This window comes from Haplochromis burtoni, unplaced genomic scaffold (assembly GCF_018398535.1).
Source record: "Haplochromis burtoni strain Fernald_Lab_line unplaced genomic scaffold, NCSU_Asbu1 Contig_348, whole genome shotgun sequence".
Classification (NCBI taxonomy): domain Eukaryota; kingdom Metazoa; phylum Chordata; class Actinopteri; order Cichliformes; family Cichlidae; genus Haplochromis; species Haplochromis burtoni.
Genome location: NW_024582709.1, coordinates 155,023 through 181,875, shown reverse-complemented (window position 1 = coordinate 181,875; position 26,853 = coordinate 155,023). Strand labels below are relative to the sequence as shown.

The 26,853-nt window shown below is 38.1% G+C and overlaps 2 protein-coding genes across 3 annotated transcripts in view; one reads left to right on the top strand and one right to left on the bottom strand.

Moving 5' to 3' along the window:
* Positions 1-6,203, top strand: part of LOC102300562 (voltage-dependent calcium channel gamma-1 subunit) — a 10,409-nt gene extending 4,206 nt beyond the window's left edge. Inside the window, exons 2-4 of the mRNA XM_005942740.2 lie at positions 1,836-1,910; positions 4,339-4,485; positions 4,623-6,203. Coding sequence (XP_005942802.1) covers positions 1,836-1,910; positions 4,339-4,485; positions 4,623-4,855 — 455 coding nt within the window. The 3' untranslated portion in view covers positions 4,856-6,203. The remainder of the gene's footprint in view (positions 1-1,835; positions 1,911-4,338; positions 4,486-4,622) is intronic.
* Positions 6,204-6,825: 622 nt separating this feature from the next.
* Positions 6,826-26,853, bottom strand: part of helz (helicase with zinc finger) — a 51,913-nt gene continuing 31,885 nt past the window's right edge. For both annotated transcript variants that reach the window (XM_005942741.3, XM_042228772.1), the window contains exons 20-33: positions 26,259-26,404; positions 24,269-24,416; positions 22,374-22,557; positions 21,046-21,274; positions 19,367-19,646; positions 16,148-16,193; positions 15,500-15,687; positions 15,039-15,240; positions 14,824-14,906; positions 14,152-14,665; positions 13,276-13,534; positions 12,422-13,076; positions 11,210-11,504; positions 6,826-11,065 (exon numbers count right to left, since the gene is read on the bottom strand). In XM_005942741.3, coding sequence (XP_005942803.1) covers positions 10,722-11,065; positions 11,210-11,504; positions 12,422-13,076; positions 13,276-13,534; positions 14,152-14,665; positions 14,824-14,906; positions 15,039-15,240; positions 15,500-15,687; positions 16,148-16,193; positions 19,367-19,646; positions 21,046-21,274; positions 22,374-22,557; positions 24,269-24,416; positions 26,259-26,404 — 3,573 coding nt within the window. In that variant the 3' untranslated portion in view covers positions 6,826-10,721. The remainder of the gene's footprint in view (positions 11,066-11,209; positions 11,505-12,421; positions 13,077-13,275; positions 13,535-14,151; positions 14,666-14,823; positions 14,907-15,038; positions 15,241-15,499; positions 15,688-16,147; positions 16,194-19,366; positions 19,647-21,045; positions 21,275-22,373; positions 22,558-24,268; positions 24,417-26,258; positions 26,405-26,853) is intronic.

The following is a 26,853-nucleotide window of genomic DNA, read 5'->3' as shown; positions in this document are numbered from 1 at the left end:
GGGGGGGGGGGTTCAAAAGCCAGCATCTGTTTTGAATGCAAGGTTTGACTCAATAAATACATGTAGGTGACAAACCTCTATCACATTCTCCAGTGAAAAACAGCAGCGCTTGTTGCTTAGTAACAACCACTGTTTTTTTTTCTTCCTTTCTTTGATGGCCAGTCCCTGTCCTCATTCATAAAAAAGGTTTTTATGTATTTATTTTTTGCATGTAGGCCCACACAGTATGACACATGGCTTTAAAAGCTTGCCATTTCAAAGGAGCTTTGTGTGAACATTGCACTGTTGACTTGACTTGGAAAAATATGATTCATAAATACTATTTGCGCCTGTTACACCAAATTACCCTGTTATTTCCTTTTAGGGGCACCTGACATCCCATTTAGCTCAGTTTCTTGAGAAATAGAAGAATGTCAAAGCTATCCCAGCGTGAGCTATCAAGCTCTTACCATAAAATCATACCATGCAGTACTTCATATTTTCACATGAAAGCATTTCACTTCCCATGATGAGCGCGTGTGGAAACTGGGATAAGGAATGTGCCTGTGTGTTAAGCCCTCATACCGTCGAGATCATGGACATGCACCTGACTGTGCATGAGAGAACTGATGATCTGGTGCTGCATGCATAAATGTTCTCACTATTTGAGCAAATATGATCATTCAAATGTTTATAATTATTTGAATGATCGTATTTCCCGATGTTTTGGCCAAATATCCCAATGGCCAAAATGTGGTAGATCATCAAATGTAATCAAGTTTTGTATGTACACCAAGCCTGTTTCTAAAAGGGATAACATTTCTACCTGGCACAGCATCAAAGACTTCTTCTTCTTTCAAACAACTATGTGATCACATAATGCATAACGCCTGGCTTTATATCTGCAAATCCCTAAGGCATAACACCTCGTCTGCATGACAGAAACTGAACTCGATGTCTGCAACCAGAGTCAAACCACACAAAGGAGAAAGTTCTGCAGGGAAGCCACTTTTAATTGTAACATTATCTTGGGATGTAAAATCCCTTTTGGACAAAAAATGGAAGCTATAGCTGAGACCATGTGAAGTGTTTAATACAAGTACCATATTCCAAAGGCGTGTGACAAAAGGTGAATGCAGCTAATGGGGCGAACAAATGTGGAGCAAACCTGAGAAAGAAGAAAAACAAACTGTCTTATTAGAAACAGAAATTTTGTCAAATAAAAATGAATCATAAAACATAAATTAGGCATTGACAAATATGACCTTGATCTGAGAGGAATTTAAAAACAACCAAACAACCCAGTCAATGACAAGCAAACAAAAGGTAAAAGCACTATGACAATTTGGTGTATTTGCTGGCAGATTATATGGACAAAACTGAGCATCTAGATTCAAGTCCGGGAAGGTTTTTGGTCATACATAGCAACATATTGAATACCACACTGACTCATCATAGCTGTGTGCAATTAAAGGCTCCCATCAGAGTCCCAACTGAATTAACTAATCATGTCTGTGCTTCACAACCCTCTTGATGCGTCTCTCGCCTTTTATCAGTAGAGCTTTTATTTACATATGAAGACATTTAAGTTTATTGTAATAAAATTTTGCAAGACGAGGCCAACTTTTTAAAAATCTGTAAAATCAAAAGTTTCCCAATAAGAGCATTAGAACTCCAAAAGCACTAAAAATAATCAATTTTAAACTTACCTTTAACATGTGGATGTAATATCTGTATTTTATTGTTGTGGTTTTATCGTAATGTGCTGGTACAAAGCAGAGTACAAATATTCTGTGCAGATTTGAAGAGAAAATTAAACTAAATATGGTTTTGCTTTGTTTTTTTTCTTTTCACAGACGAAAATTGCACTTACTTCAGGCACTTCACTCCAGGACAGGATGCTGAGATATTTGAATATAAAACACAAAAAGGTATGTTTGTTTGTTTGTTTGTTTGTTTTCACTCCCTTTGGCAATTGCTTCGGCCTATTCTGTCTTAAAACACTGAAATAATAAGTTGCTTTCATCTCTGAATTCATGTTCCTTCCTCTGTGTGAAGTGAACATCAGACGAGTCGAAATGTAGCAGTTGCTTCGTGATTTTCCAAATGATCTCACTTGCTGCTGCTTTTCTCCATGTGGGTTCAAGTTTTCAGTTATGTTTCACATCTGACCACAGCACAGTCGGCAGTGTCACAGCAGGCAGACTCGACCGTCTATCAATGTCAGAACATCTCACGGGAGAAATCCTATCTGAAATCTGACTTGTTTCTTTTTTTCTTTCTTTCTTTCTCCAGCTGACCAATATCTATTGTCAATTTCTCTGTATAACATGCAATAGTCTGCCTCAGTAGTTTTTCAAGTTCTTGTTGTTTCCCCTGATGGTCAGAAGCTGTGGATCATAAGTCCCGAAATTTTGTGCTTTAGCAAAATATATCTTGTACATACATTTGTTCAGCTGTGTATGTTTTCTCCTCCTTGTACATCAGCCCTCCCATGCAGAGGCCGTTAGTGGTCTGAACATACACGTGTGGTCAGTGAGCTACTTTAGGGCATGTAGGGATGCTCCCAGTAAAAATGTAAATGAAGTGAAAATTTGAAAAGTTGAGAGTAAAAGAGATGATCAGGTTAATGGGCTCAGACAATTGGAGTTTCTTTCTAAACTGTCTCTTTCAGCAGGGTGGTTATATTGATGCATCCGATACTGTATGTATTAATATGTACTCATACCTAATCTGCTAAATTTGGAGAGTGACATAAAGTGTATGCTCAATAGCAAAAAATAAAAATAAATCCTATTCCAGTACACATTAAAAGAAAGGAACCTTGCCAAAGAGATTAATACATCTCACAGCAATCACTGCAATGTGTAGCAACACTGTGAATTTGAAAGTGGCTTGACCAGTTCCTCATAATACTGCCCCTTTCTGTGTTGGAGGGTTAAATTTAGCACATGAGAAGTTCATGTTTCTGCAGGCTGAAAAATTTCTGAGCAGTGCAGTGAAGCAAGTGCTGTATGAATAAAATGCAGAAAGCTTTTTGATGTCTATGTTGCTCACGCTATGTGAGAATCCATGGTTTTGCAGACTTGAGTTAGACACCAACCTCTAACACACATGGTTTATGTTAAAGAGCTGTTCAGGGTGCAGCCCATCCTCCCCTGCCAGTAGAAGATGAAGGCTTTTCCCCCCCAAAGGGGTGCCTTTCTCTCCCTAGGGTATGGTTCACAGGCAAACAGGCTACAGATCAAAGGCTTGGGTTCCTATCTACCTGTCTGCTCAGAAACCTAGCCAGCTGCTGTTGTACACTCTAAATGAAAGACCAGAATCCATTTATATTAGTGCACCCAATTTCAAAGACCTTGTATTTATAATAAAAGCAATGGAGGAGTTAGCAGGTGTTTTTCTTTGGGGAACTAATCTAAAGACCCAAAGCATTCATTCATCCATCCACCCCAGGTTGTTAGTCTAGTCACAGGCCCAGATAGCCAAAACCTGACATAGCCTATTTTGCATGGACTTCTATTAGTGTTCAAATACAAATGGTGAGTTACACAGTATCACCATACAATAATATCACCCTGTTATCATGACCCTGGGCACAATAGTGTACTTTAAATCTGCCCTGCTACTCCTAAAAACTAACCAGAGTACTGAATACCACAAAATAACAATACTTTCAGCTACTAAAGTGTTAATTTCGTTGGCTAAGTAATTTCACCATTGTTTTCATTCACAAAAGTCTTTTTTGCTTTTTTACACAGTCAACTTCAAAATTAGTGTACGATAATCTCGTGATATCGTACACTAAACCTAACTAAACTAAACCAACTAAAACTAAAAGACTTTCGATGTAAAAGTAAGCAAAGTTTCGGGGAAAAAAAAGATTATTTTGTCTTTTAATTTAAAAAAAATGTTTATTTAATTTTTGAGTAAAGTTTAACTTTGTAGTTGCTTTATAATTATAAATAGAAATTAAAGTATATAGTTTGTTTCTTTAAAAAGCATTATTGTCTTCTGCTGGAGCCCAAAAACCTTCATGGACAACAGAGGGACAAGAAAAGCGAGAAAACCTGAAGAGGCGAAGGCATGGATGACAGGTTAATAATAATTTGTCACAGCAGATTTGGAGCTCTGTTGCCTACAAGTAGAAGAAAAAAACACTTCAGTATTAAAGTATCAGGTAGTGTCAGGTCATGTCTTTGTCATTCAGCATTAATGAGACTTTCACAGATGCTTTTTGTCCATTTCCACATGCACTAATCCGCCAGTGGCAGATCTAGGAAATTTTGCAACATGACTGTAAAACTGACTGACATTTTTCATGGGAACCATTTTCTGACCTTTTTTTTGTCTTTCCAGAGTACAACATCTCTGCTGCAGCCATCTCCATCTTCAGTCTGGCCTTCATGATCCTTGGCTCTCTTTGTGTGCTGGGCTCATGTACTGGTACAGGCAAAAAAAGAGACTACCTCCTTAAACCTGCTGGCATGTTTTTTGCATTTGCAGGTGTGTTCAGTTTCTGTTTCACAGTCGTTTTGCTTTTATGTTCAGTGTGTGTTTCATATTTGGTGAGCATGGGAATCTGCGGGTGCCACAGGTGTTACTATAAGCCGTGTCTAATGTTTAATCACTCTCTTTCTCAGGTCTCTGTGCATTCATCTCACTGGAGGTGATGCGTCAGTCAGTGAAGCGCATGATCGAGAGCGAGGAGACAATTTGGATCGAATACTACTACGGCTGGTCCTTTGCTTGTGCCTGCACTGGCTTTGTCCTCCTCTTTCTCTGTGGCATTGCACTCTTGTTCCTCTCCATGCCTCAGATGCCCAGGAATCCATGGGAAACCTGCATGGACGCCGAACCGGAACAAGTTGAGTGATAGCAAGACATACGGACAAATGCAGGAAAAGAATGACTTGTCTTTTATTTTGAATACAGATGTTAGATTCAACGACATCAGCTTGTCATCAGAGAAGAAACCACAGTGTAAAGAGCGGCCCTTTGTAATGCCTGCAATTTTGTGTTGTAGGCCACAGTTGCTTAAAACCTGCTCTACTCGTCACTAAGAGCTGACATTTCTCACATGGGATTTAGTAGTATTTTTTAAGATATTCCTTTCCCCCTCCAACTCATGATTTAGTGCTGGCATGTTTTTACTGGTGAAAAGGTATTGTATTATGACCTTGGTCTTACTAGTTCCCCCATGTGTCACTCCTTAGTTAAAAAGACAAACATTTTGAGCATTAATGGCCTGACATCCAGGTCAGGTGATTTTATGTACTGCATTATGTATGATATCGTGTACATAGCCAATGTGCTTCTGTATTTTTTATGGCATCACTCCAAGAAGCCCTCTTATACTGTCAATTAAGTCATTTTTTAGCCTATAGCTTAAATGGTAAATCTCTAATGATAAATAAAAGAAAAAAAAAAACATCATTTAAAGTTAAATAATTGCACATTAAGTCCAGAACTTCATGAGTAAAGGAAAGCTTTGAGCAAACTACTTGCTCAGAGTCTGGGTGTATGTGTCTGTAGCAAGCTGAATGCTAAACACCCAAAGTCTGCAGCACCAGTCATGTTGGAAAAGGTTCAGTTCTAGCAGGTGCACATACAAGGCCTTGACAGCTTCAATGCCAAACTGATACAAAACATGTCTCTGTTCATTTTCATGTGTTGTTATGACCCGTTTGACCCATGTGGCGAATGTCCATTTGCATCTATACACGCTGTTAGCATAGATAACAGAAAAAAAGCCACAGATTCATGGTCTTTTACTGAATTGTAACCTTACATGCAGAGTTTCAGAGAGATGAGCGCCAATTGAATTTAATTTCGGTTGTAAATGATGTCACGCTGTGCAATCACACAGTATGCAAGTGGCAAACTAATAGAGTGATGGAGCTGCACTATATTTTCAGATCATGAGCACGGACTTTAGCTGATGTTTACTTGCAGTTTATAATTCAGTTGTAACAGCGTAACAGTCCACATTAAGGAGTGAAAGTTGGTCAGTGACCATTCTAGTTGGTGGGGGATTTGAACTAAATTAGGTCACCTGGGTTTAAAAAGCAAAAATGTACAGGACATTATTAGAATAAACCTTTTCTGTGTAGCCTGTATTGCGCAACACCAACCAAGGGGATATAAAAGAGAACAAGAAGCATGAAGTTCGCAGCCAGACACTTACAGAACTTCTCCTCTACTGGGCTTTTTTTTTTTTTTTTTTTAAATACATTATAAAAAGAAGTCAGGTTATATAGCTGCTGACGTTATGTGACACACCGAAAGGCTCTTAAATATTTGTTTTTACTTTTCTCAAAGTCACTCACGAAATGGCTGCTGTTCTGTGCAAACAGACTCGAGCACCAAGGAGTTCATATTTCAGACCGTTTTGTGCTGACATGTGGTGCATCTGAAGAACCACACTGTCATTGTTGTGTCAGCCTTGCATCCATCTTTGCACGGAGGAGGAAAGAATCCAGTTGTTTATTTACTTTTAAAATAAGTTTTCTTTGACTTGACTTTAAAGTTGTATTGTCACTCAAAAAAAAAAAAAAAAAAAAAAGATCCAGTGGTTTAAAATAGAGGCAGCTGTTGACGTGAACCTCCTGTACTTCTAGTGTTTTTTTCACTGAACGAGGCATGCAGTAACAACGTTTGGAATGCGTTAGATTTTGAGTGTGTTTGTTATATACTGGCTTTATAGGTTTGTAATAAAAATTCAATCTTGAAATGCTGTGGAAAACTTATCTGGGACCGCGTTATTTAATGCAGTAAAGGTCCATCTGGACCCAGGTGGCACAACTACACAACAATTCAGAAGACAGAGAAACAGAACTCAAACAGTTTCAATAAAAACACTTTAATAGAGAAACAAATAAAAAGAAAACAAAAGAAAATAAACCTTTAAAACACAGTCAAAAATCCTTGAATCATAACCACCACCAACTAAAATGAAGAAGAGCAAAACAGATCTATCCATTGTTTTGTACCCACGAGTAAGGAACCAATGGGACTGAGAAGCTGGGAGGACCGGTGAGCCATTGATTCACTGCAGCGAGGGAAGAACAGAGGAGAGCCAACAGATAACGGGAAAAGATGGCGCTTATAGAAAGCTGAACACAGTGCTCTCTGCTGGCTGGGCAAAAGGTTGCTCCCATTCAGTGTGCCCCACACACACACGATGGTTTCACTTTGTCGTCCCCCCACTTAAATACACACCTCAGACTGTGATTTCTGGAAGGTGAAATCAAACTGTTACACACACACACACACACACACACACACACACACACACACACACACACACACACACACACACACACACACACACACGACAGTGCTTTTATTGTCTCCTTTCAAAAGCAAGACTCCTGACAGGGAGCTGTGAAAAAAGAAAAAGAAAAAAAAAGAAGAAATGAGCATTTCTTTAAAAACAAACAAACAAACAAACAAACAAACAAAAAGGCTCGATCTCCTCTGCTTCAAGACCAAAACTGTATCAATAGAAGTGGTGAAATATTAGTATTGCACAACTTCAGAGACCAGCCAGCGACTATTGTGTGGAAAACAGATCACCTAAACACAGTATTTTAAATTCAATACACACGAGGGAGCAACCTCAGCTTCACATCTGCCAACTAACTGCAGAAAGAAAAAAAACAAACTAAACCAAAAAAACCTAACATGACCATTACATATTTGATTCACACATTAGTAAAATAGTATAATAGATTTGTTGATAATGTCACAAGTTATTGTACACATCAAATAATATACCAAAATCTGACTCTGTAGGTTAAACAAAAAGCTTTTTTTTTTCTCTTCTTTTTTTTCCTCCATCGATAAATCAATACAAACTGGTAAAAACAGGGATAAAAACCAGCCAGATCATCTCAACATGCAAGAAAAGAAAAAGACTTCACATTTAAAAACAAATCCATTTTGATTGTTGTACAGCTTGAGAAGTGGTGAGAAAACAGGGAAGGACTAATCCAGCAACATGTACTTAAAAATACACATTGTACAGTGAAAGAAGTTGTAACAGCTGCAACACAATGTCTCCTCTGCCTAATAAGCCAGACACCATCTTTAAGAGTTGAACAAAAAACAAACAAAAAAAAACAAACAAAAAAATAAAACAAAAAAAAAGTTCCAAGATGTTGCAACTACCAACCGGGTTGTTGTTGTCCATTTCTAGAATTCTTTGTTTTGTGAATTTGCATAATTAAAAAGGGCATACCTCTTCTTTGAACAGCTTCTACAAAATTGAGGCGTTCCCAAAGTTCTTGTTTGTAAATACCTAGAAAATGCATATTTACAAGTATGTGTTCTCTGCAAAGTCAAAAAATCTGGACCTTTGAGCTAGAATGTGACAAAAATGAAACCATACCGTGTATGAAGCTCTCTGCTGAAAACAAAGTTATTAGCAGTGGGGTTCTGAGGAAGTGACCTTTAGAGAGATTTATGAGAGATTAACTACCATGTGGAAGCCAAGAAACAGCAGGACGATTTATTATTTTTAGCAAATTGCAGATGGGGCAGTGATGTGTTAACAATTCATGAATTACATGACAGGACTGAGCACTGGACCACTGTTGTCACTATTGCTTTGTCGCTTTTTTTTTTTTTTTTTTGTTAAATAAAATAGGCAGATACAGTGTGCGAGCATCTTTTTATACTTCATTTCCACATGACTCAAATCAGCTGGGTTTCAAGTAAAATTCATGTGCACGTACGTGTGTCTTCCTGTTGTGTGTCAACTCCTTTTGAGTAACTCAGCGGCATGATTCATCCTGTAATTTATTAAGATGTTACAAATATAGAAAAATGTTGTCGTAGTGAAATGCAAAGCACGAGCAGAGCAATTTCAGTTAGATTAAAGAGAATGAAACGTGTCTACTGCAGTAGCGTTAATATATCTAATCTGAATAAAAAGGTTCTGTGAACCACGAGGAGGAAACCCAATATTTCCGATTCATTCTTTATATTCACACCCTACAAGCAAAACAGTCAAAGGTTTCTGAACAGCGAGTTCTATGTTACTCTTCATTCAGCAGTTTTTAAAGGTTGATATTACATACTCTGAATTTCCAAAATACCCAGCTCATGGAAAAGCTGCTGACTTTGAGCAGGACTGGAAATGATCAATGACCAATGTTTGCGACAAAACAACAAAAGATGTAAGTAATATTTATTCCTAAGGATCTTCAAAACCTTTGGACATTCTGGCCTAAAACTAAGTGGCAAGAAACTGGCAAATCATCTGAGATCAGGTTAACATAACGGGTCTATCATCAACTTTGGGCAATTTTCTATTCATTGTTATTATAAAGAAAATAAAGAAGCATATATATATATATATAAAAAAAGTTCTCACACCTACAACATTTCAGGGTGTTTACTCTTAAGTTCCAACATACGTAAGACCAATAATTTAGTGTGTTCAAAAACATCTGACTGCAATTCTAGATCTTCTCAGTTTGCCTGTTAGACACACTACTCTGACCTCACTGTCCTTTCTTCACTTACACAAGCCTTCAGAGTACTGCAACCTTTTCAAATAAAACAACACAATAAAAACAGAACTCTGCCCAATAGCAAAACACAAACAAACAAACCATTTCACTCCAGTAATTATACTGAAACAATGTCATACTGTTGGACAAGAGTTGCAAAGTAAGTCCACGATGCAATGGCGGTCTTAAACAAAGAATAAAATAAAATAAAACCAACAACAAAGAATTCATGTAACTGCGTGTCAGCCACAAGCAAAGCAGTCTAGGATAATCTTATCACTGAAAAGGATGGTGTTCTCTGATCTTTAACGCAAAGAGAGGAGGAATGAAACAGTTGTTGCTGCTTTGATGTTGAAGCTGGTAAAAGCTAAAATATGCAATCGATATTTGTAATTTTTTCCCCCATAAATAATCACATTTTCTACTAAAAATGACTGAAGATGATTCCCAGGTAAGGATGTCTAAGAATTAAAGATCAGAAGCTAAAAACAGGAAAAACAAAACTTTAAAACTCATATTGCAAATCTAGCATGATACAGGAATTTAAGGACATGTCTGTGGCATACGATTCAGTCTTTTATTTTTTCTTTATATGTACATATTAGAGCAAAATTTATCTACTTCTATACACTGTTCCATGTAGTTTCTGTGTCAGTTGACCACTTAGCTTATGTCCATTACATCTACAGTAGTATGAAAATCAATAAGTAATGTCCACTCGAAACTGAGGAATAAAAAAAATAATAAAAACATACTTATTTCGCAAAACAACTTCAATAAGGAAAAATACAAGCGGGAGCTAAGTGGTCAACCAACAGACACCATTGTTTTTGAGCTTTTTTTGTTTTTTTTATGTTTGTTTTTTGCTTTTTTTTTTTTTTTTTTTAGCATTACGTACATATACAAGTGTAGATAATATAAGTATATATTCATATATACATAATGAGTATGTATATATACCAGTAATGCATTCATTATATATACTTATTTTCTTCACAGATATGTGAAATAGGAGGAAAAAAAATGACTGTTAAAAATAAAAAGTTTAAATGAAACAAAATGCATAAAACCAACCTACTGATAGAAACAACTTGTAAATGCACTTTGCACAATTTTTGTGTTTTTAGAAATGATTTTACCTTTTTTATAATTTTCTTTTTTATTTGTTTTTTTTGTTTGTTTTTTTAAATTATTACTTATTCACTTATGTGGGAGAAGTGACACTCATTTAAAATAGGAATAGTACCCATTGCTACCATTTGAACTTCCTATACTCAGCTCTTGTAGGAGGGAGAGGGGGTCGCTATTCTTCTTGACCTGTTCAGGCCGAACTGCCCGGGGCTTAGGTGGAGCGCGAAGAGCGCTCGCGTAGGACATGGTAGGCTGTTTGCCTAAATTTGGAGCCCCCTCGCTGGGCTCGGTGGGAGGCTGAGGCTGCTGCTGCTTGTTGTTGGGCATGAGAGGAGGAAACTGATGCTGAAGGGAGTTGAGGGAGTGTGGATGTGTCTGCTGTGTTCCTGTGGCTTCTGCCTTTGCATGCTCCTCTGCCTGACGAAGGGCCTTGGAAGCTGTCATATGGGAAGGCAGCCAAAGGTTATGAGAGGTGAATGAGACACGGACACAGAATTTAGCATATATAATAAACAACTATCTCAAAACAATCCAAATAATCAAGTGAAGAGGAAATTGGGCTTGAAAACAGAAAGATTTACCTAGAAGGTCCCGATGCTGAGCGAGCGTGCCGGCTCCGTTACATGGAATGTTCTGAAACGGACCCGGACCGCCTCCATTACTTGGCCAGAGGTGGTCATGTGAAGGATAGCTGTAGGGGGCGTGTGGGTGCTGATGATGCTGTATGTGAGGATGAGGGTGGTCCTGGGTATCTGATGCACAAGGCTGGGATTGCTGTGACAGGGTATTGTGGGTGTTGGCTGGAGATGATTCATCTGGGTAGGTGGACGAGATACGGCGCTGATAAAGAGGCCGCCCTGGACCTCTGGGTTCATACTGTAAACACAGATACAAAAACAAGGTCAGAAGGTGATATATAGTGACTACAAAGAGTATTCAATTGGTTTAAATTCCCAGTGACTGACAACAAAGTGAATGTATGCTCTCAGTGTTGTAATAAGAGAGAACAACCTTTTCCAGACCTTGCTTAGTTTAGCTACTTCTTGTAGAACAGCATTACAGTAACACATCTTCCATATTGATTTTTATTTTAATTTGTTTGTAAGTTAAAATTTGGGTGACTTAAAAACAAAACCTTAAGCCCACAATTATCCACCATTGTCTGTTGGTGTATTATAATCCAGGGCTGTTTGAAATCCCTACTTTAAGAAAGCAGCGAGCAGTAAGAGTGAAACAGCGTTTCAGTTAATAACTTGATTTGGCTGAATACTGGCTTACCATTAATATGACCATATGGTTAATTAGCATTACATAATGTTCTTACTAATTAATTTCCCAAATAGTATTATTTATGATATTTACACCAAGCAACAACCTCTGGTACTTCAAGTTTGAGTGTATCCTTAAAGACTCCCATGTTAAAATGCTTAGAGCCTGAGGCAATACAATTTTTTTTCTTCTCTAGGCATTAATTTCCAACATTAAAACAACTGCACAGATTTTCGTTTAATAAGTCATCTATCTGGATACTAGAAGTTGGAGTAGGACTGATCTGATGGCAAGTGATCTGACAGAAGCAGCTGTAGCCCCACAGCTGTCTGCTGGGCATCACCGCCCATAATTGGAGTAACTGGATGAACGGGATCTTTGTGCCTTCACTTTTAGCTGTGCCCCCTTAACTTTGTTGCTTTGGACGAATAACCTTAGCATAGAGATGCTACTTCAGGCAGTTCAGACTCATTGCTAATTTCACTGAAATATTATTGAATACCACATTAATGAAGAGCCCTTACCTCATCTACATTGTGATGTGCTGTGGCTGCTGATGTTCTGGGGGATAATGGGTGGTAGGGCTCCTGATCTGGACCTTGATTTTGTTGTTGCTGTTGCTGTTGCTGCTGCTGTTGTTGTTGTTGCTGCTGCTGCTGCTGCTGCTGGTGCTGATGGTGAAGCTGCATCAGGTGAACCTGCTCCTGCCTGCTAGGGTGAGCCATGATGGGCAGTCCATAAGGAAGGCCGTGGCCCTGATTCCCCATCAGAGGGTTCTGCTGTGGTGGGCTCACTGATGTAGCTCCACCATGGGGCCACTGGGCCTCTTGCAGAAGGTATTTGACCTGGGTAGGAGGGGGGCTGGCAGATTGAGCTGGTGGCTGATGTGGAAAGCTACCAGTATTGTACAGGGGATTCCCTGGGTGCTGCTGCAGACCTTGGCTGTTAAGAAGGTTTTCATTCAGTAGATCCCGACCTGTGTCATGGGGGTAGAGTCCTGATGGAAAAGGGCCAGCTTGATTGGAAATGGCACCTAAAGAGGATGAAGGGTCACCCGAGCCACGGGGCTGGGACTGGCGATACTGGAGGAGGCGAGACTGAGGTGGGGGCTGCATCTCAACTGCTTCCCTGGGCTCAGGCTGTTCCTGTGGAGCCATCTCTCTCAAGAGACCTGGATACCTAGAAATGAAAATTGTTTACTTTTTTATTTTTTTGAACTATGTATTTTGTTTTAAAACAAAAGAAAAAAAAAACTAATTGTGCTTAACATATGATATAAAAAAAGTACAAGTCCAATATTTAACCTATAATATTTCTATGAGATCAAGTTAGTAGACCATTACAGATGACTATAAAACATACTAGTGCCCAGTCTAACCTGCTGAAAGTTGGCCCGGTCGAGGCAGAAGGAACAGCTTCATCATCCAGATTGGAACTAAGGCCCCAGTTACCTGCCCGAAGCAGCTGATGGGGAAAGCGAGCCATGTTGGATTGAGCAAGGTGGGCAAGCTGTTGGGGCAGAGGAAAGGCAACACTGGCCTGGATGAAAGGGCTTGCTGCCTCCCCCCACTGGCCCAGCCTAGCTGCCTGCTGCTGCTGCTGGCTAAGGGCCTCTAGAGCCAAGGGTCCCTGAAGATCTGAAAGGGCAATGGTCTGGTTAGTTTTTGGAGTCATTCATGTATTCTGCATAATTATATGAGCTGCAGGGTTAGTATACACAGCATGGTTAAGAATACCTTTAAGTAGATTCTCTATGAATAAATATTCAATATATTAAATGTACTGCAAAATCAAATATTTACCCTTTCATATTTTTAAACATATGAAAGCTGCACATTCTAATCCAAAAAAGGAATGTGAAATTTGACTATTTGACAAACAATCTCCTCACATCTCAACCATGGAGATTGTTGCTTTAAAAGTTCAGAGAAAGTTTTCTTTGAGGAGAACGGAACCAGTCTGATTGAACGTGCAAGCACCTTTCAATCCTGAGCAGGATACTATACAAACTTCAACATCTGCATAAGCAGAACCATCTCTGAATACATGACTACCAAGTTCAGAATCTCTTGAAAAAATGTCTATATGAAAAAAAGAGATGAATTAAATCCCTCAGACTCAAATTAAATGAAAATTCTAAGTAGAAATAATAAGATGCTAATTTTCCATCATCATCAGATTCAGCTCCCTCCTTTGTAACACAATTCATTAGCTAACTAAAATTAAATTACTAGTAAATATGGTGTTTACTCACCCAAACCATCTCCTGGGTTTCCATCCTGTCCCTCATCCCCAAAGCTGCTGACCCTGTTATGCTGTGACAGGCCTGAGTGGTGGCCTCCTGGGTGGCCCATTGGAGTCCTAACAGAGCTACTCATCTCCTCTACTCCTCCAGAGTCTGGCCCATTCAAAGTCGGGGACTGGACAGGTCTGTGAGTTGGTATAGGGCCACTGAAAAAAGACGCATTATGGCTTCCACCAGTGTAGGCAGGACTGAGCTGCTGTTGCTGCTGCTGATTTTGCTGGGCCATCCCTGGGTGTTGAGGCTGGCTAACCCGATAAGGAAGCCTAGTGACTGAATACTGCTGGGGGAAGGTTCTTCCACTGATTGGATTTGAAGGAAAGGGTGTACTAGGTGGCGCAAGTTGGAAATTAAGAGGTCTTTGGGCAGCTGAGGGGTCTTTTCGGTGGAGCAGAGGATTGGGAAATCCAACAAGGCTTTCTGTCTGTGAATCCAGACTTCGACTTTGGCCTGAGTCTAAATCTCCCTAGACAAAAAAAAGGATAAACACTGGTATAAAAACACCATAAGTTGTACAAGGAATTTATCACTGCTTTTGCAAAATATGTTGTGGGTTTGGGTACAAATAAAACAGACAAATTACTTTTAACCCAAAAAAGAAACATTTAAATGTCAACAACTTGCCTGTTTTTCCTTCATGTCTGTGTTTTTTCTTTCTGGTGTCTGAAGATGATTCTGCTCTGACTTTGAACATCCTTCTAATTTACCTAAGACGTCAAAAACAAAACAAATTAAAAAAAGACTTACACTGCCATTTCCACATTGCTAGATGAAGGCATAAAATTGGATTAGAGTTTTTAACTGATCTCTTGATTTAGAAATAGAAAGTCAAGGCAAACCATTTCTGATGGGGTCAGAAGGCTCTTTGTCTGGGCTCGGCTGGGCTAGTCCTAGAGGAGAGGGGTGTGCTACCCCACTATAAGGAATGGGGGAGCCTCTATTTGGTGGCTGCAGCAGATTAAAGTTGTAAGCCATGGCTGCTGGATGACCCATGATGCGAGGGTCCACAGCAAAGCGATTCTGGTAACCTGGCCAGGGCAGCTTAGGGAGAAGAAAAAAAAATACATTTCAATAAAATGTTTTCCTGTGGTACACAGAAATCAGGCAGGGGAGCTATTGTTATTTTTAATACTATCATTGTGACCATAATAACTGATCAACTTATTTGAAATAGTAAGGACATACATTTACAGATATCTGCAGTGCGTTTTTTTGACACTTTTCTAAAAGAAGCAAACAGTTTTATAGGTTCCTTTTTAAAATACAATATTACACACACACACCACACCAGTGAACTTACATGCAGGGGCATGGGCATGACCATGTTTCCACCATATACAGCTGGAACGTAGAGGATACTGGCACCTGTATGCGGATCTATCCTCTGCACAGGACTAGGTGACTTGCCCATACCAGCTGGTGTGCCACCCAAAGGTGGTGTGAATGCCCGAATAGGGTTCCCCATCAACACTGCTGGGTTTGGTTGGACTGCAAAGAAGTAAAATTGATAAATTACTTTACTGTTATGACATTATTGTTGTCAGATTCAAAAGTAAATCTGTAGTAATAATAATAATATTAAGTAAATCTGTGGGAGCATTTCTTAAATAATATTCATTTTCTAGATTCTGGTTCTAAATTATAGCTATTTAGGCTTAAACAAAGACAGTGCTTAACAAGTTTATTATATCACCTGTCACTATAACAGAAAAAATGATTTAGAAAGCTGTCAAATATGGGTTTACAATTCACATTTATATTGTTATTTAGTAGGCAAATAACAAGCATTGTTATACTTAAACTTGTGCCAGCCTTTTTTCTTTTGCGGTCCTTTGTCCCTTCACTAACCACAACTGACACAGTTAGTTTTGTGTTATTATCTTTCTGTTTCCTTGCTGTTCTGGTAAGATAATATTTAGAAAATCAAGAGCAGAAAGGCTATACTCACCATATCCTTCAGGTGGGAGATGCTCTGTGTGGTTTGCATGTTTACCCTGCAAGACAATCAGTAACAAAGGTTAAGAGTCTGAATGTGCCAAAAGAAAAATTATTCTCATATCACATTGGTAGAAAACAAACAGAATGGAGAATGAGAATTATTATTGCTATTAATGTAATCAGTAATGCAACAGAAATAGTAGATGAGTGTGGGTTAGCTTACTTAAAGGAGGAAGATGCTAACAGCAATTCAGTGCGATTTGCTATGATGGTGTTAGATAGACATGATATACAAGGGAAATGACTAGTCATCATAATACAAGGAAAACACTAAAGCGAAGCACAAGCAATTTTGACAGCTATAATAAAAATAAATGTATAATTCAGAACATTACAGAAGCTACGCTGAAATAACATTGTGAAAAGAGCAAAAGTGCCAACTGAAATATGGAGTTCAGCGCACACACAGTCTGCCAAAGCCTTTTTCATTCAGTCTTGCTGTGTTAACCACAGCAAAGCCAATGTTTATGGGTATTTATGGATCTCTAAAATATGTCCACACTTGTGTTGTAGCTAGGCTGCCAGCTTGCACAGAGAAGCAGCTAAACCAAACCATAATAAACTACAGGAGAGATATCTAATATATTTATTCCACTCAAATGGTTTAACGCGGCAATGGAATGTAAAATGCAGACTTGGCAGAACTGAGTCATATTACAACAGCACAGCAAATGTGAAAATTCTGTATAGCGTAAGCAGGATCCCTTTCTTAAAACAGACTAGAGTCTGACATGTGATAGCAAAGCAGCTTCCCCTGTCACGGTTTCATTGTGCAACATCAACTGAGCAATGCCAGACACTGGATTGAAACTGGTGCCTATAGTCTAGCAGGGCAGTTATTTGATCCAAGCACAGATTCACTGCTGCAAAATGTTCTCTGGAACTAGGTGTTAAACATGCTATCTTGTACAATAATTTTCCCAGATTGCAGGAGTCTGGTGAGAATGAAAAGTGACCACTGATGAACATTTACTGGCTTCATCCAGAAGACTGAAATTAGATCATGTAACCTAATGTTCTCTTAGTTCTGACAAAAGGCAAACAAAAAGTTTGCCTTTTTAGCACAATCCATCTGTCAGTACAGGGGCAGTGTGCTATACTGTGAAATCCTAGGTATACCGGCGGGGCATGCAAGAAAGACTGAAAAGGAGCAATTTTCCAAGAAATGTCCGACTTAAACATATTTTTAGTAAGGGAATTAACATGGGGCAAATTTGAGCACAACTATCAGTCTTGCACACTTGCAGAAAAACACCATCTGCATCAGAAAACAGCAATCTGAAGTTCAGTGAAGCATACAGTACGTCTCTGGCAAAATGGATGCCCAACAATGCTTCAGTTTTAAATGATTGTAACCACAATGTACTTTACAGTTTTCTGTGTTCATTGATGAATGCTGATAAACATCAAGAGTGGATTTTTTTTCCCCACACAATAATCAAACTGTGGAAATGTGCTCTGTAGCTTTCAGACTTGAATCCTAACAACACTACAACAGTCAGGAGGTTAAGTTTTAGAAAAATACTGATCATCGGCAACGGATGTTAAAATGATGCACTGAAGCAGTCAAATACAAGCCAACATCAGAATCCACTGCAGGGCATACTGTCATTATGAAATAAATTAGAACGATATGTGTAGCGTCTACACTGTGTACAAAGACACCAGAAAAAAAAAGATTTGACCTTTTAATGAACATCAAACTGTGCATAAATACATATAGAATATTTAGCACATTCTGCATAATGGTGTAATTGCAAATGTTTATCTGCATATTTAGCATAGTTGTAAGTATGACTGTGCAAATAGAAGTGTGCGAGTCTGTAAAGCTGGCTGCTACTGCGGAGCTCCAGCTCATTAGGCCCAGTGGGTGATGGCAGCAGGTTGTCAGCAGTGGTGATTTCGTTAACCTTTACCTCAGTGCAGACACAGAGGCGAGGCAGACATTTCATCCTGACCTAAACAATTAACAGATCTTCTGCCAAACAGGTTATGCTAATATTCCGTTTGGAATAAAAGGACTGATCATAAAATTATTTCCTGTGGTGAAAATTAAACTGAGTCATTTGTTCAGATATTTGATTTGCATCCACATATGGAAAGCTTTTATAAGTTTTATTCTATAAAAGTAGGTAGCACTCAATTTATTTCTGATAATTTGCTTTCTATTTTGATAAACCAGTGTGTTCTTACCCAACATGAATATTGGATTAGCATAAAAAAAAAAATTCAACACCATTTAAGATTCTTCTTACGCAAATGGGTCCTAAAAACCTGTCAACACCCTAGGCCCTCTGAGACAAACAATAACACATATATAGTATAAACAATTAGCTTTCAAATATCACTATACAGCGTATTATTAATATGACAACAAATAACATAATATAAAAAATATAATAAATAAATAAATAAATGTGACAAAATAATAATTATTTCTGCATGCATATTAGGTTAAAAATAGTCAGTGGAAGAAAAATCCAACTCAGCCAATTTTTTATTTTTGTAATTTTGTATGAGTGTTTAACTGTCTTTATTGCATTTTTTTTTTTTAAATCATCTTGAAGCCCACTTATGTTAAAGGTAGAGAGCCATAAATATTACAATGGGAATACACAGCAATATGCAGACAGTGATGGATGTCAATTTTCCACAAGCAAGGAAAAAAAACAAACAAAAAAACCCCCAAACAAATAAATTATGCTTCTCAGCTCAAATTCAGTCCTCTTAGACTTTGCTCTGTTTACCATGTCAAATGGTCACTGTGTTTCCAATGGTTGAGTTCAAAATCACTTCCAAGCAGGGAAGCAGGTTGTGTTACTATGACAATCAGCAGCTGCAGCACAAAAGTTTTATATCTCACCTCTCATCCAATGAGAGGATGACAGCAGAAACATCTTCAGGAAACTTCACAGACTACCACAGGTTTAGTTAATGTGGATTCTGACTATTTCTTTATTGATAAAGTAACTAAATTATGAACTTATTTAATTGACATGACACATTGGTGAAATTTGATAGGTGTCTGCATTTTCCTAAAGTGTTACCATTTCAGCTTTGTTTATAACAACCATCAGCATTATCATTATTATTCAAAATACTTATGAAAAAAATAGAAATGCAGTATTTTTTCTTTCCATCTTGCCCTCCACACTGAAAAACACCTTACCTTAGGAGGTGACTGTTGCTGCTGCTGGGGGCCCTGCTTGTTGGAGGCTGGCTGTGCATGCTGAGAATGTGGATGATGGTGGGGATGGAGGGCCTGTGAAGACGAATGGTGTCCTTGCAGGGGCCTAAGGGCACGAGGGATGAACTCTGGCGCCAATGGGTTGAGGACATAGGTCTTTTTGAGCTCCAGGGCCTCCAGCTGAGCCTTAATCTGCTCAAAGGTGATGCCATGTAGGCTCGAGTTTTCATGGCAAATGGAAATAAAGTGCTCCCAGAATTTTCTGGAAGTGGGCAAAAACAAAAACAAAAAATGTTGAAAATTTTCTTCTAGTCTCTGGTATTGTTTCTTATTTGAATTGGGTGTTTAATGGATTATCATTTGAATTTTTTTGCCTGCCGGTGTTACAAATGACTCCTTGGGGGATAAACATAAAATATCACAACTATTTATAGCAAAGAGGCATGTGCACAGTGCAGAAAAACTAGAGGGAAGAAGGAAAACGAGGAAAAGGAAAAATCTTTCTAAAGCATTGTGTACTTTATTTAGAACACAATGCTTTCCATTGGTATGATTAAAACAAACAACAGCTGTCTATAAAAGATGGCTAACAAACTAATAGAAAAACCCTAAACCCTTGAACTGTGAGGAACCTGGTGGCGCTGTTATACTGTCGTTGGCATTTTGCTGGCACGGCTTGAGGCAACTTCTCACTTAATGTTAAGAGTCATTGTAAACCCCCTAAAAACCTACTAAAAGCATTTTGAGCCGTTTTCTCCTTTAATTTGTCATCTGACTTTAGTTCTCTTCTGTCCTGAAATGTGCAGTCAAAAGAATGTGGCGATATAAGACATTCACATTTCAAAAACAAACGTTTGTGCTGTAGGAGTAGCTGTATCATTAGCAGTCAAGTAGGTGTCAACATTAGGATAAAATGGGAACTGCTATGAGGGAAATGTTGGGTAGGCTATCGATTGTGTCCTAATCTGATTAAATGATGAGTAAATAACCCTTTAAAAGAAAAAATAGAAAAGGAAAATGGTACTTATTCTGCCAACTGTGCAGACTGTATTTTTTCAGCTCTCATTAGGAAGAAAGAAGTGCAGAGTTTTTGTTGCCGTTTGTGAACTGAGTGGCAATCAGAAAATATTTTTAAAACTACAACACCTTGCAGGTAGAGGCAATCATTTAACCTGTTCAGTTAATAAAAAGGTATAAATATTGAATAACAGCTTGGCTGGCTACTACACTGACTGAGACATTTTGTTTGCATAATAGCATAAACAAAACATAAGCAAAGACAAACTACAGCTGCTATGGAGACAGCTGCGGAGGTGGATTAAAAAGATTCAAATAGTACAGAAAGGATCTGGCAGCTAGTAGTGACCCAATTATGGTTTATCAGAGTACGCCATTGCTCTCTCTGTGGTGAAAAATAAGCAGATATTCACACGTGAACAAACTCGACACTTAACAACTTTTATGCACTTAATTTATCTGACTATCAAACTATCTACCAAATGATCAACTCCTAAACCATTAATATAGTAGTTTTAATTAAACCTGAAACTTTGCATTTCAATCAAACCTTGGCAGTCTGATTTAAAATGCACTGTGCTGGTGTATAGAGACAAAATTATTAGTAACCAACAATATGAAAATATTAATTAGGCTATATTTACCTGCAACGCCCAACAGAACATAGCGCGATGGGATCTCCCACAACTGCAACCAAGGACTGGGCTCTGGTGATGGCTGTATTCAACAGCTTGTAGTTGGACAGGAAACCATAGTCAAGGTCCTCTGTTGAGTCCTCAACCAGCTGCTCTTTGCGCTTGATGGCCGTTTGCTTGTGCTTGCAGGTATGCCGTGTACGCACCGTGCTAAGGAACAGCACCCGGAACTGTTTACCTGCAAACATTTTTTTTAATAAAATATTTTTAAGCCCTCTAAAAAAAAAAAAAAAAGAAAGAAAAAACAGTGCTAAACTCAGAAATCTTAAGAACAGAGATCTTTGGAAAATTCTAAAAAGATTTATTTAAAAAGATGTGGTTTGCAAGACATAACAGTATGACAACAGAAAATATCACAAACAAAAAAGTAACCCATTTGAAATCAATTATTAGAAGAAGATTTTGGGAACTTGCTATTCTCCATTTCAATTAAAATTTTCTCTTTCACTATCAAAAAACCCCACAAAACACAGAAAGGGAGAAAAAAGGCAAAACTTTATAGTTTACAAGACCTTACCGAGGACAACAACTATCAACAATCAACTAAAGTTGTGGCCGGATAAATTTCTCCAGTAGCTTATGTGACATTTATTATATTACTGGAACCTGAATGAATGGTAATTACCGTGTTTATAAATAAATGTTTATAATAAGTATACCTGTATTGCCTGTTGAAAGAAACTATTGAAAAACATTACGTAAATCTGTTAAATTCAACTACTAACCACTAACTCGAGTTTTTTTCCGTGTCCATGTGTTTCATGTATGATTAATGAGGGAGCTAATGACCTGTGGAAAGCAGCTGAATGTGATACAAATGAAAGCTGCGTGAGACTGACACAGAAAAGAGACTTCGGGGGGAAAAAAGACTTCTTGTACAAATCATATTATGAAATCTTCTTGATTTCATAATGTGAGACACAATATGAATACATTCGAGCTACACCCAAGATTGAAGGCATTTGTTTAGTTTGTCTCCTTCATTTTAAGCAACATTTCAAAGAGAAAAATAGGAGACAACCTTCACAGAATCAAGCATTTCTGCTTAGGGATTTATGCTCTGAACTTGTTTATATTGTTTGTCTTTTCGAATGCCTTACCATAGATATCTTTAATTACGATGATGTTTTAACACTTGCTAACATAGAATACTACCAAAGCCATCCTAAAATATCAGCTCATTAATTTAAGATATTTTCTTTTTACTCATAGAGATGTATCACCTTAACACATGAGACACAAAGCACAGGATGTGCTAGTAAATATTTGTTCCTCACCTTGGACATTGAGCACTCTTTCCACGCTGACCTCAGGCATTCTCTTCTTCCGTAGCTCAGCACGAATGCGGAACACCTGGTCAGCATATGGTGACACCACCCCAATGCTGCCTTCATCCAGCTTCCCCCAGGCCACTGGCCACTTTTTGCGCAACTCCTCCACCCGTTCCACGATCTCAAATACCTTTGGAGAGACAATCAAGACATTTGGATTTAGGGTCTTCTTTAAACAACTTTTTAAATAAAAATGTATCTCACTTACAAAATAAACATACATAAGTGTTATAACATAGCTGTAACTGTAAAAACTAAACACAAGCTTGCAAAACAATTAATATTCATTTAAAAATACAATTTTAACATGAAGCATCAGTCCTGACAAATAAATAAATAATAAAAAGTAAAATGTTAAATAACTGGACTGAGCTATATTCTCCAACACCTTCACGACTGATCTTTTCTACAACCACTCTAAGGTGATGCTACCTGACAATACTGATCTGGACTCATGCCTAATGAAATGCTTAAAAATCTCCTTTTTTAAGTTAGCCCAACTACCATGGCTGAGGTGTGCCTTCTTGGTAAAACTGTGATTCAGTTATATACAATCCAAACTTAAATTTTAAGGAAATGAGACTCCAAAGCAACAGAAAAACCAAACATTCACGATAAAACCATAACTGTGACAGTTTGCTGTGTCTGCAGCATTTTGAAGACCCCATGAAATGTGTATTTAAAAATGTTGTTTAAAAAAAATAAACTATTGGATAGATATTGCCACATCTTTAAGTTTAAAAATTCCTATAACTGGCAAACTTTGATGGAAATAATTTTCAAGTTACAATTTTAGAATTAAGAATTCTGTTATTAAAGTTGAAGTGGTTGCTTTTTCAATTTTCACTGAGCTTAGCCCTAAGGGTAGAGGCTTTGAACAGACTCTTGCACAACAGACATAAGATGTATGAACGTGTTTTACTCAATGTATACTATTTCACCATGGTACTATATCAAACAAACAGGAGGTAATTAATGTGGCATTGATAACAAGAACGATCATTGCTTTAATTGCTTGGAGCATGACAATAAAGGCTTAGGGTCCACTGAAAACCTAAATAAGAACCCATCCAAAATTCGGACTCAGTAATTTATGCTTCATGTGTTTTAATGTAGGTCTAAGTTGGTATCACATTTGAGTTTATGGGTTTCATCTCAGGAATAAAAGGCAATGTGCGCGACAAATTGCAATGATTTGCCAAGGCAAAGACTGGTAACAACTTTAATTTCTATGTAATTCAAATACAGAATGTTGAGTTTATAGGTCCACATCTAACAATCATGCATAATTATGTCTCTGTAAAAATCAGACACTAGGCTAAAGCGCGTTTTTTACTGCCAAAGATTACTCAACTTTTAATTTTTTTTTTTGTATTGTATTATATTACTCTAACCAGCTAATGTGTGAAGTTGGCAACTATACTGATAAGAAACCATTTCTTGATCTTTTATTTTAACTAATTTTATTTTATTTTTTAATCTCTGAATCTTATTAGAGTTTTTACAAAGCATCCTTTTTTGTAAACATGCTTTTGCACAAAGCTCAGTTACGGCACACTGAGTTTAAATAGGTGGAGTTCAGGGGCCATAGTGAGTAGCAGTTTATATGTTTTAGAAGTGCATAGAGGCCAATACACAGAGAGTATAATTATACACATAAAACACAGGAAACTGGTTTAAATATGCTTTGGGTTGCATTTAGTACCAGTCCAGAGGGGGTCGTTATGCCACTTATTTAACACCTTGAATTATTTAAACTGAACCACATTATTTCCATAAGATGTTTATAAGACCAAAAATATTTCTTGAAGGCTTTATATGTACAAGTGCCCCGGCCATACCTCAGCATTGTTGTAGTAGGCAGTGCTATTCTTCTCCTGGACATCTTCTCCTCTTGCTGTGAAGAAGGTCAGAGGGTAGAAGTCCTTATGGGAGGGCTGCTTCCCACTTGCCATTAGCTTCCCATCATAGAACAATTCTGAAGTGTAGCTTTACGAAGGGAAGAAGAAAAGGAAAAATAAAAAAGTGAAGTGAATTTGGAGGACAATTGATTGATCTTGGTAATTTTTTAAAATTTTTCAAATATATGTTCACAAAAACTGATATTAACGTGAACCGCATGTCCTGCATATATGATTCACGCACTCCTTGAAATTAAGCTTTACTATAAGGATGGGTACTTGTTCACAAAGCTCACTTTTGTCATGATTGGCAAAATGTGTTTGGATCAAAATGGAGCAATATTGAAACTCTACTGTGCCCAATGACAATACAAACTTGCCTTATGTACAGAGTAGGCATGTTCATGGGTACAATGTGTATACTACCAGTACTAGTGACAACTTAAAGTATAAAAATTAAACAAACATTTTGATGAGAGGTGATCCTTTAAGCTTCAAAGATGTACAATGAAGACAACTTTGTACTTGCTCTCTAATTGTCTGCCACTAGTATTGATTTCTAAAGTGATCCAGGGAGCATGAAGTTGGCATGAGGCTGTTTGTGATTTTATAGCAGCAACAGAGTTAAACCCAATAGAGAAGATGCCACTGCAGTGGAAACCCAAGCTCTCTATGATCAAAGAAGGATCGCTGGCAGGCAAACCATGGTTAAACCAAGATTAAATTTATGTAAATGTGATCATCTACACATGTAGCTGTTTATGAGGTCCAATTTGAACAGTGAAGGAAGGCCATAATGGATGAAGACTGCTAGACCAAAGATCTGTAACTGAAAAAGGGTGGTAAAATGGACCAGGCCCAGAACATGGGAACGTGTAACTATGCTGCCCAAAACTGAGTCTCAAAAAGTGCAGGTGCAGTCTCTGTCAGTAGTTATGACTGTGTTGTAGAGCAGAAACTGACCAGTAGATCAGCTAACATAAATCTTAAGTTAAACTATTTTGGGATAATAAACAAGTACAACAAGAAGAAGTAAAGAGCTAAGTGGTCTGAAACCCAGATACACATACGTGGGCACAAGTTGGTCCTAGAATTCTTTCAACTGAATCGCTTTCAGATAAATGACGCTACCCCACCGTGCACCTGTGGAGTGATGAGACTGTGTATAGACACAGCCAAAGGGCATGGCTTAGACAGTTATTCCTTTTTTCCTTCAAACTATAATATCATGGATATCATGCTGTATTATGCTTAATAAGATGAATGAGGCACTATTCTGGCAACATACAACACTAAGCAGCAGACTTACCAATGGTAACAAATGGTAGCAGAGCAGGTTTATTTTGCTGTAATGATGTCAGGCAGCAAGCCAATAATAAATAAATAAATAACTGTGTACCTGTGTTGAGATGGGGGGTAGCAGTTCATTTTTAAGGTGTTACAGTAACACAACCGCAAGAAAAGACTGCAAGAATTTTGGTTATGGAGTTCCAGAAATGAGTTATTTTTTCATTTTGATGGCAGCCAAGAGTAATTAAAGTTGCAAAGGAAAAATCCTTTTTACTGCAAGATGGAGCCACAGCAGGAGGACACAGCAATGGAGACAGATCACCAGCATGGCTGTGGAGAGCTTAACACTGAGCCAGCTAGCAGGTGAGTTGGTTCCCTGAGCAGCAACACAGTTAACTGTCTAGTTATCCACCTGCTGTCTAACATGGTCCCTTTGGATTGAGGAACAAACTTTTCAACTGGCCACAGCCTTAATGTCTCAGTAATTAGCAAAAATCACCAGGTCAGTTTAACTGAGAAATTGCAGCACAAGTCAGCTTGTGTCTGACATATATTCACTCAGTAAAGCTTAGGACCCCATCCCTCTCAACCTCTTCAGACAGTACTCAAGACAAGGCAGCAAGGGAAAGCAGGCACTTACTTGATGATAGCTTCATGGGAGCGGTAGTTCTCACAAAGGAGAATACGACAGGGGAATTCAGGGGGGTAGTGCTCATACAGTCGATCCAGCAGGGACACGTGCAGGTTGCGCTCCCGTGCAAACTCGCTGTACACAAATGGACTGAGCTGGAAATTGAAGGAGGGGACAAAAAGAAAAAAAGGATGTAGTAGTAGTGAAGGAAAGCTATGGTAGTTATAAAATTACACCCAAGATATTTCACACTTCCCCTTCATTATTTTTCCTCTTTAATGAAGTCCATCAAAGCTTTTCCGTGTTGACCAAATATCTAAATAAATCTTTTGTTATTGGCAAGTGACATTTTACTGCTGACAGTCAGTGAAATTGTATACAGTGTTTGATTGTAATGTAAATTAATGATGATGATAACTTTCTGTAGTGATCTATACAGGACAGGAAAGTCGACAGAAGAAAGCTGAGTGTGACTGGGAAAGAAACATATGGATGCATTGTTGGACACTGCGCCTTAATACTGTTTTTCTTTCCTCCAAGAAATAGAGAGATCAAGTAATTTAAGCACAACTCATGCTGCATCTTCATCCACTTCACTACCGGT